At 46.8% G+C, this 10,776-nt stretch overlaps 1 protein-coding gene across 1 annotated transcript in view; it reads left to right on the top strand.

The window, feature by feature from the left end:
* wif1 (wnt inhibitory factor 1) overlaps positions 1-9,020 on the top strand; it is a gene marked incomplete at both ends in the record, with an annotated part of 13,072 nt that extends 4,052 nt beyond the window's left edge. Inside the window, 7 exons of the mRNA XM_079734081.1 lie at positions 2,090-2,230; positions 4,539-4,634; positions 4,927-5,022; positions 5,183-5,278; positions 7,724-7,819; positions 8,272-8,367; positions 8,890-9,020. Of these exons, the coding sequence (XP_079590207.1) occupies positions 2,090-2,230; positions 4,539-4,634; positions 4,927-5,022; positions 5,183-5,278; positions 7,724-7,819; positions 8,272-8,367; positions 8,890-9,020 (752 nt within the window). The remainder of the gene's footprint in view (positions 1-2,089; positions 2,231-4,538; positions 4,635-4,926; positions 5,023-5,182; positions 5,279-7,723; positions 7,820-8,271; positions 8,368-8,889) is intronic.
* Positions 9,021-10,776: the final 1,756 nt, after the last annotated feature.

Genomic DNA, 10,776 nt, shown 5'->3' with positions numbered 1-10,776 from the left:
GTGTGTGTGTGTGTGTGTGTGTGAGGTTCAGGCTGCTGATGTCACATCAATATCAGCCTGGTGGAAACGAATGGCAAACTGTCGTTGTGACGGTTATATGTATGTAGGCCCATTATGTATATGTGATGGTTATATGTATGTAGGCCCATTATGTATATGTGATGGTTCCTCCAGTGTTTATTACTGGCAGTCAATATTGTCAAATGATCAATAATTCGGTATGAATTAGGTGACAGTGGCACCCAGCTCTCTATTTTCAGTGGTTGAGGTTGAAGCTGTGTATGTGTGTGTGTGTGTGTGCATGTGTATGTGTACGTGTGTACGTGCATGTGTGTGTATGTGTGTGTGTATATATCTATATATTTGTGTATGTGTATATATATGTTTGTGTTTAAAAAATATAGGTGTGTTTGTGTATATCTATATGTGTGTGTATATATGTATATCTATATGTGTGTGTGTGTGTGTTTATTTATATATCTATACAGTGTGTGTGTACATCTTTGTGTTTGTATATCTGTGTGTATATATATATATATATGTGTGTATACATCTATATATATATATGTGTGTATATATGTGTGTGTGTGTACCTCTATGTGTATATTTATATATCTATGTGTGTGTGTTTATCTACTGTATCTCCATGTGTGTGTGTGTATATCTATGTGTGTATATCTATATACTGTATCTCTATGTGTGTGTATATATATGTATGTGTATATCTATATTTGTGTATCTATATACTGTATCTGTGTGTGTGTGTGTATCTCTGTGTATATCTATATGTATGTGTGTCTCTATGTTTGTATATATCTATGTTTATATCTATATACTGTATCCGTGTGTGTGTGTGTGTATGTATATCTATTTGTATGTGTATATATCTCTGTGTGTATATCTATATATCTATGTGTGTGTATCTATATACTGTATCTCTATGTGTGTGTATCTATATACTGTATCTCTGTGTGTGTATCTATATACTGTATCTCTATGTGTGTGTATCTCTATGTGTGTGTATCTATATACTGTATCTGTGTGTGTGTATCTATATACCGTATCTCTATGTGTGTGTATCTATATACTGTATCTGTGTGTGTGTATCTATATACTGTATCTCTGTGTGTGTATCTATATACTGTATCTCTGTGTGTGTATCTATATACTGTATCTCTGTGTGTGTGTATCTATATACTGTATCTGTGTGTGTGTGTGTGTCTATATACTGTATCTGTGTGTGTATCTATATACTGTATCTCTGTGTGTGTATCTATATACTGTATCTGTGTGTGTGTGTATCTATATACTGTATCTCTCTGTGTATGTATCTATATACTGTATCTCTATGTGTGTGTATCTCTATACTGTATCTGTGTGTGTGTATCTATATACTGTATCTCTATGTGTGTATCTATATACTGTATCTCTATGTGTGTGTATCTATATACTGTATCTGTGTGTGTGTATCTATATACTGTATGTGTGTGTGTATCTATATACTGTATCTGTGTGTGTATCTATATACTGTATCTGTGTGTGTATCTATATACTGTATCTCTATGTGTGTGTATCTATATACTGTATCTGTGTGTGTGTATCTATATACTATATCTCTATGTGTGTGTATCTATATACTGTATCTCTATGTGTGTGTATCTTTATACTGTATCTGTGTGTGTGTGTATCTATATACTGTATCTGTGTGTGTGTATCTTTATACTGTATCTGTGTGTGTGTGTGTATCTATATACTGTATCTTTGTGTGTGTATCTATATACTGTATCTGTGTGTGTGTGTATCTATATACTGTATCTGTGTGTGTGTATCTATATACTGTATCTGTGTGTGTGTATCTATATACTGTATCTCTATGTGTGTGTATCTTTATACTGTATCTGTGTGTGTGTATCTATATACTGTACCTCTATGTGTGTGTATCTTTATACTGTATCTCTATGTGTGTGTATCTATATACTGTATCTCTATGTGTGTGTATCTATATACTGTATCTGTGTGTGTGTATCTATATACTGTATCTCTATGTGTGTGTATCTTTATACTGTATCTGTGTGTGTGTGTGTGTCAGTGGTGCAGGTGGGCTTCCCGTGTCTGGGGGAGCAGGACGGCGTGGCGGCCTTCGAGGTCACCATCCTGGTGATGGATGCCGGCGGGAACGTCATCCTCCGGACGCCCCACAACGCCATCTTCTTCAAGACCTGCCAGAGGGGTACGTGCCCCCGGCCCCCAGCCCGGGGGGGGGTTCTGGGTTCAATCCCCCGGTATCACCTCCCACAGCAAGTCCTTGAGCTAAGCGCCCGACGTCTCCGCTCCAGACGGGCCGAGCTCACTGGACGGCGTTTAGCCGTCCTCCTCATCCTCCCCCTCCTCTTCCTCCTCCTCCTCCTCCTCTTCATCCTCCTCCTCCTCCTCTTCATCCTCCTCCTCTTCCTCCTCCTCCTCTTCATCCTCCTCCTCCTCCTCTTCCTCCTCCTCTTCATCCTCTTCCTCCTCCACTTCATCCTCCTCCTCCTCCTCTTCATCCTCGTCCTCTTCCTCCTCCTCCTCCTCTTCATCCTCTTCCTCCTCCTCCTCCTCTTCATCCTCCTCCTCCTCCTCTTCATCCTCCTCCTCTTCCTCCTCCTCCTCCCCTTCATCCTCTTCCTCCTCCTCTTCATCCTCCTCCTCCTCCTCTTCATCCTCGTCCTCTTCATCCTCCTCCTCTTCCTCCTCCTCTTCCTTTCAGCGGGGGGAGGGGCGTGCGTCCGGCTGTTGTTGTTGGGGGGGGATTGAGGGGAGGGGGCCGGCCGCTGTTGGGCAGCAGGCTGGCGTTTGTAATCACGGGGGGGGGGGGGGGGTCGTTGTGTTGGCTCCGTGTTCTCCGGGTCAGAGGGGGGGGGGGGGGGGGGCGATTGTGTCATGTGAACACTATGATGACAGGGCAGGAGGATACAGGGGGGGGGGTCTGTGTTCATGTTTTCATAGCCAGATTCACTGCAGCACCAATGAACACACACACGAACACACACACATGAACACACACACACACACACACACACACGAACAGAAACACATGAACAGACGGACACATGACCACACACACACACACACACACACACACAAGCAGGCACACATGAGCACACACGCACATATGAACACACACAACACACACATGAACACACACACGAACAGAAACACATGAACAGACGGACACATGACCACACACACACACACACACACACACACAAGCAGGCACACATGAGCACACACGCACATATGAACACACACAACACACACACAGACACGCACACACACACACAGGAACACACAAAGACACACACACATACACGCAAACACTATGAATGTATGGGCAGTGGGCACACATGCAAATAGTAAAGCTTATGCATAAAACACCCCCCCCCCCCCCCCCCCCCACAGACCCGAGAGAGGTCTTGTAAAAGGCATTCCTCCCGTCCCTCCTGGGGAGATAACAAGGCGCTGGAAACCGCCATGACGGGGAAAACAAAAATAAACCACATTCTCGTCATAAAGCAACAGGAAGGAATATCTCAGCCCCATCACAAACCCCGCCCCCCCCCCCCTTTTAACACACCCCTCGCTATCTCAGACACGCACACACACAGATCCTGATGGGCAGGGTGTGTGTGGGGGTGTGTGTGTGTGTGTGGGGGGGGGGGGAGGGGGGATGGAGGGTGGGTGAGGATGGGGGGGTGAGAGGGTGTGTGTAAACATACCCCCAGAGCCACCCCCCTCCCCCCCTGACAGGAAGCAGGTTGTCAGTGGCCTTCATAGCGGGGCGACAGCTGGCCCACGGCCCCCCCGACACCCAGGGGCTACGGCGGGGGCCCCGAGTGGGGCCGGAGGAGCCAGGGGCCGCGGGCTCCTAGGCTATCACTTACCGGATGCCCTGTAACACAATCACACTTCAAACACACGCACAACTGCTGGGAGTGGTGGTGGGTGTGTGGGGTGTGTGTGTGTGTATGTATGTGTGTGTGTGTGTGTGTGTGTGTGTGTGTAGAGTGTGGGATTGTGTGTGTGTGTGTGTGTGTGTGTGTGTGTGTGTGTGTGTGTTCGAGAGAGATTGTGTGAGAGAGATTGTGTATGTGGGTGATTGTGTGTGTGAGATTGTGTGTGTGTGTGTGTGTTTGAGCGAGAGAAAGAGAGAGTGAGTGAGTGAGTGAGTGAGTGATGTTTAGGTTTGTGTTAATGGCCGCTTTCAAACTTCCAACAGATTCCGTCGTGAATTCTCACACTGCGCACATATAGATAATTGAATGAACCAAAAAAAGTTGTCTTTCTACATTATATGCTTTAATTAAAACACAAAATGTACTCCAGGGGTTAGCACTTTAGCATCGCCATGCTATGCTCACACGCCGTGCTACGCTAGAACGCCGCAAGACGCTACCAATCAACGTCCAAGGAGAACATACGCATATAAGGGGGTGAAATGGGGGAGCCTCCTCTCCCCCATTTCACCCCCTCGACCCTCATCCTCCCATCTGTCTCCCCAGCCAAGTGTCCCGGGGGCTGCCGGAATGGGGGCTACTGCAACGAGAGACAGGTGTGTGAGTGCCAGGACGGCTTTTACGGGCCCCACTGCGAGAAGGGTAAAGTTTAACTTTCTCTCACCTTTCCCCAAAGTTCCTCCTCCTCACCAAATGTCGGGACAAAAAGGATAGGCCTGACATGTTACTTTTGTTATTGACCGTACATGACGTATGTATTTTAATTTTGCAAAACGTTGCGTCAAATCTTACTGCTAGTGTCATTTTATTTATCGGGTCCTCGGTTCAGAGGTGAACTCTTTGTCTCTCTATTCTTTGTATCTATTTGATCTATTCATATGTTTTCATTTTAATAAAGTCATCCGAACTTTCAATTTTTTTTTTGCGGAAACAGCTCTTTGCTCGCCGCGGTGCTCCAACGGCGGGCTGTGCATGAGCCCCGGGGTGTGTATCTGTCCACCTGGTTACCATGGCAACAGCTGCGAGAAAGGTACACACACATTCACTCACTCACTCACTCACTCACTCGCGCACGCACGCACACACTCACACACTCTCACACACACGCACACACAGACACGCACACAGTCAATTGAGTGCTGGGGCTTCTTTCCTTGAGTGTGATCTCGTACCGACTGTCTCCTCTGCAGCCAACTGCAGCGCCACCTGTCTGCACGGAGGAACCTGTTTCCACCCCGGGAAGTGCATCTGCGCCGCGGGCTACGAGGGCAGCCGCTGTGAGCTCAGTGAGTGCTGTCGCTCAAACATATGTGAATGTGATTGGTAGACTGGGTAGCCCCGCCCATTCTGCCGGTGATTTGAGTTCGCCCTGCACAAGGGTCTGGAGAAGAGCAATACTTTTCTTTCTGCTTCTGATGCGTTTTGGAGGGAGCCAATCACCAAGCTGGCTTTTCCCCCTGGCGCGCTATTGGCTGGTTTAACACAATGACGACAGGGAAGCGACGGCAAGCAGCCAACAGTCAGTTGAACTAGGCCCATTGATCACGCCTCTTGTGCTGAAGAAAATGACAGCAGCTTCCCCAGACCAACGTCCAATCTACGATTGAGCTTGGTCTGGCGATAGCCAGGCTAGGTGATTGGTTCAGTGGCGTCATTCCCCCAAACGCCAAAGGAAAGGATTGTCAGCGGACCGCTTTATCTCCAGTACTTCCATATTGTCTTTGTTTATTTTGTACTTTACTTTTATACAGGCATCTCCAACAGGGATTTCGTGTACATTTAATTTACAAGCAGGTCAGGGTTTAGGAGCCTTGCTCAAGTCAGGCTGCACACAGCGGGGATTGAACCCAGCAACTTTAACGACGCGTTCACAATGAAACCCATCCGTCGACGGATCTCATTGACCTTGCACGGGGCGCTCTCGAAATGCATTGTGGGTCCGTCCGTTCCATCGGCTCCGTTGCCTGCGTCAAAAAGTTGGGAAATGTTCAACTTCTCAGGCAGCGACGGATCCGTCGGCCAATCCGATCGCGTACCCCCATACGTCAGACCCGCCCTCCGTCATCCGTCGACGGACGTGCGCAGTGTGACCGCGGCGTAACACCCAGCCCTCTGTGGTCCCCCCCATGAGTCACACAGGAAGTGACCTGGGACAGGTCACCCACAGAGGAACACAGGTTACCTCATGCTGTTTCCAATACGGCCAGTGTAGCTGGTGTCAAACAGGCAGCTGGCACGCCTAAGGCAATACCAACGCGATTAGCCGAAGCAATTAATCACAAACACACACACACACACACAAACACACACACACAGTGTTCACTTTTTTTAATCCACACAATAAGGGCATCTTTAAAAATCCGATCGGATGCTTTAAACTAATTACAAGCCCAGGCAGGAACTTGTAATTTCCAGGTTATGAAGTCATGATAATGCAACATGTTGTTGTTGTGTACAGCGCAGGGATTCTCCCACAATTGGCCCGCAGAGTTTGAGCTCACCGATATATATATATATATATATATATATATATATATATATATATACATAAATAACACGCAGCCCTGTGTTTAAAAAGTTAATCACATCTTGTGAAACCAAAACGGCGCCTGTGCTCCGGAGAGATCAAACAAGGATGTTTAGTACGTTTTGTTTTTTTCCCTTCCCGTCGCGATTCATCGTGCGGTTAGAAGCACAGCGGCCGACCTAGCAGGCACACATCTGAAGCACCAATATGCAAAGCTTTCCATCAAAGGACTTTTTCGTATTTTTTTTTACAAAACCTGAAGCCGTAATGTAAAGCAAAAAAAAAACAAAAAGCCGAAACCAAAAACTCTCTTCTTCTTCTTCTTCTTCTTCTTCTCTCTCCGAGCATTCCTAATCATCTCTTTTTTTTCCCAACGCCTATGAATTCCGCAAATCCCGTCCGCCCGAGCAGAAAGGCTCCACTGGGATCCAGGAGACGTTCATCAAATAAACGCGTGCAACCGAATCCCTTCGGAAACATCTCCCTCCCGCGGTCGGAACGCTTCGGGGGATTTTCCCTTCGTTCCCCCCCCCCCCCCCTTGGCGTTCCTTTGTGGTTTTCATCGTGTCGGTTATCTCTCCGAAACCGCGGAGACAAAAGGGGGGGAGAAGATATGAGGGTCGCCATGGCGACGGCTAAGAAGGGTAAAGGCGTTTTTTTGGGGGGGGGGGGGGGGGGTGTTGACATTTCATTATGCACGGCTGTCCACATCTAAGAGGCTGGACCGCCCCCCCTGTGGACCGACACTTGGAATTTAGGGGGTTTTGTGATGTGGAAACCTGGATATGAATAACATTCTCTCCCGAGTTCCCCCTTTGCGTTTAACTGATCGGGGCTGCTCAGCCGTTTCACCCACACCCGATCTCGTGCCAAGAAGGAGTTTCAGCAGCAGGCGACGCGGGCGGTATATGTCGGTGTCGTATATGGGTTCAAGATGGTGCTTTGCCACGAGCGCTAATCACGGTATTCACCCACACGGCCGACCGGTGTAGCGCAGAGAGCGGGGCTGTTTGCTTGACTCGGAGCCAAAAGGTTATAGGTTCAATCCCTTTGCAGCCTTCCTTGAAGCATCCTCGAGCTGCTCGCTCAGGAATGACACGCATGGAAAACAATCACTGCGAGGTTCTTTGGATGGCGTTCAGCTCAGTCTCGCAGAACTGAACACAGAACACGTGGGAACCGATCTCATGAGTTGATTCTTTAGGTAAATGTCGCCAGCCCTGCAAGAACGGCGGGAGGTGTACCGGCGTGAACAAGTGCAAATGCAGCAAGGGATTCCACGGAGACCTCTGCTCCAAAGGTACACAACATGTCCTTCTGACCACCTGTAACACTTTCACACTGCATTTATAGTATAAAGGCTTTTCAAAATTGTACAGGCGGAATTGATGTGTGTGTGTGTGTGTGTGTGTGTGTGTGTGTGTGTGTGTGTGTGCATATTTGTGCATGTGTTTTTCAAATGTAACCTTTTTTTCACATGTAACTGTGTGTGTATGCCCGAGTGTGAGTGTGTGTGCATGAGTATGCATATGCACATGTGTGCATGTGTTTTTCACGTGTAACCATGTGTGTTTGTGCTATCCCACGTGTGTATCTCATTCCATGTGCGTGTTCTGTGTGCGTTTCTGTTTATGTGGGTTCCCACATGTTGTCTCACTGCGTATGTGTGTTCTGTGTGTGTGTGTGTGTGTGTGTGTGTGTGTGTGTGTGTGTGTGTGTGTGTGTGTGTGTGTGTGTGTGTGTGTTCCCCAGCTGTCTGCGAGCCCAGCTGTGGGGCCCACGGGATTTGCGTGGAACCCAACAAGTGCCAGTGTCGGGACGGCTGGCACGGACGCTACTGCAACAAGAGTGTGTAGAAACAACACCGAGACATCACCCGGCAAACACCACCAACCTAGCAACAGCTAACCCCCCCCCCCCCCCCCCCCCTCCCAGGGAGGAGTGTTGACAACCATCCATGACCATCTGCATAGACAGAGAGGCAAAGAACCATAGAGAAACGGTCAAAAGACCACTGGAGTCTCACTCACTCAAGAGATCGCTGTATTACTTTCGCAAGCAGTGAAGGAATTATCGAAGGCAAATGCACAGTGAAGCAAAAACAGTAGTGTAGCAAAAAGTTTTGCGCTACCTTTTTTAGGATTATAGTTCGGTTTCAGGTTTACGACAAATACGTTTTTCAGAAGATCAACTAATTATGAAATAAACCGATGGGCAAGATATTCATGAGAACACGCACGCACACAGCTCACCGTCACCATCCCCTTGCTGTTGCTGTCGTAATCCTGTCCACATCCCCGACAACGGAACACCTGGATCCAGCGGGCGCCCCCTCTGACCAGACTCCTCCTCTTCCTGTCCTTCTCTCAGGGTACCGGGCCAGCGTCGCCATTGGCCACCGTCCGGCGGCGGCCAAGTTCAAGCAGCCGTCAACCGCCAGCAAGGGCACCAAGGACACGGTGGAAGGCGCCCGCGACGCCGACACTAACTACGTGGTCTGAGGCGATGAGAGAGAGAGAGAGAGAGAGAGAGAGAGAGAGAGAGAGAGAGAGAGAGAGAGAGAGAGAGAGAGAGAGAGAGAGAGAGAGAGAGTCCCTCAGGGTTAGAGTTGTGATGGAGGTGAAGGCGACCCCTGACCTCTCTTCCAGTGCCACCCCCAGAAACCTTCTGGTGATTAGCGGTGGTGATGCCTATGACGACCGCGCCCTTTGACCCCCAGGTTATTTTGTGTTTTGTTTCCTTAACAATCTCTACCGTTGAATTATTGCCGATAGTCTTTCGGATCAAAACATTCTCAGGCCAGAACGTGTGTTTTTCCTCTCGTCTCATGGGCGGAGGTGTCGGGTTTGAAGAGTAGCTACGTGCACAAGTGTTGTGAGACCTCTAGAGGATAGAACATGCTCAAGGTTAAACCTGTGCTTGGTTGATATCTTCGAACCCAGACACTCGTTCACCTTTTAGGATAAACACAGTTTTCCTTACCTCACAAAGTACTCAGATTAAGCTTGGACTACGAATAAATATACTTTGTTTAAACCTTTCCCTCATACATGACTTTGTAGCAGATTATCGGATATTACCTGAATGGGAGCAAACTCCCCCATTTATACACGCAATCGCAAAGCAGCGGTTATATAAATAGAAGAGCAGAAACAAAATGGCGATCCATACATTTGTTTACACTTTGCGTGTTGCAACAAGAAAAGTATTAGTTGACAGTGAATTAGAATATAGGAATTTATTCAATTAGTGCAGATATGTATTATTTTCGTATAATGTAAATAAAAATATGTAAGTATAAACAATACGAGACTATGTCCGGAAATGGCAACGTTTGTTATAAAAAAAATGACACGCCAATTTGAAAAGAATCTTGATATATTCCCTCGCCAAGTCGTTTCTTTCAAGAGAACCGAACGAGATTCATTCTGACACTTAAAAGAACCACTGTCGTATTTATCTTGCCGTTTATAATAGTTAACTTTCTGATGTAGAGTCTATATATACATTTACTGTTTGATATTCTGTATGTTACAGGCCAGTGCGAACTGGCTGAAACTTTTAATTTAGCCTACTTGAAAGTAATCCTAAATTGTTTTGGTTTGGGATTTTATGTACGTAATGTATTGAATTGAATAAATGGTTATAAATGCTATTACTTTTTTTTTTGCATCTATGCGTGTGTGCTGTGTTGTCTGTCTGTATGCGTGTGTGTAGTCTGTCTGTATGCGTGTGTGCTGTGCTGTGTAGTCTGTATGTGTGTGTGTGCTGTGGTGTGTAGTCTGTATGTGTGTGTGTGTGTGTGTGTGTGTGTGTGTGTGTGTGTGGTGCGCTATATGACTTCCTGACAATTGAACTTAATTGCTACAACGGTTTGGGGAAAGCAAGGGGGGAAAGTGAGGACACACACACACACACACACACACACACACAAACACACACACACACACACACAGCTAGACCAGACAGACAGAGAGACCGACAGAAAGAAAGAGTCAAAACACAGGACAGTGTGGATCAAAATAAACTCTGAAGAAACATGTTTTATTTTGGCGACCGAGCACAGTCCTGGTTTGTTCGGAGACGCCATGAATACTGGGAAGTCTGAATCTGATTATATATATCCATACACATATATATATATAATTTGTATTTCTTAGTATGAGGCAGGGCCATGCGGTGCAGCCTTTTGACGTCCTAGGGCTATGCAATCATAGATCATTTGCTACATTTGCTTTATTTTGCAATATAAAAGCT

Source organism: Pollachius pollachius (genome assembly GCF_949987615.1).
Source record: "Pollachius pollachius genome assembly, chromosome: 4".
NCBI classification, from domain to species: Eukaryota; Metazoa; Chordata; class Actinopteri; order Gadiformes; family Gadidae; genus Pollachius; species Pollachius pollachius.
The sequence above is the reverse complement of the archived record's forward strand: the minus strand, read 5'-3'. Positions and strand labels throughout refer to the sequence as shown.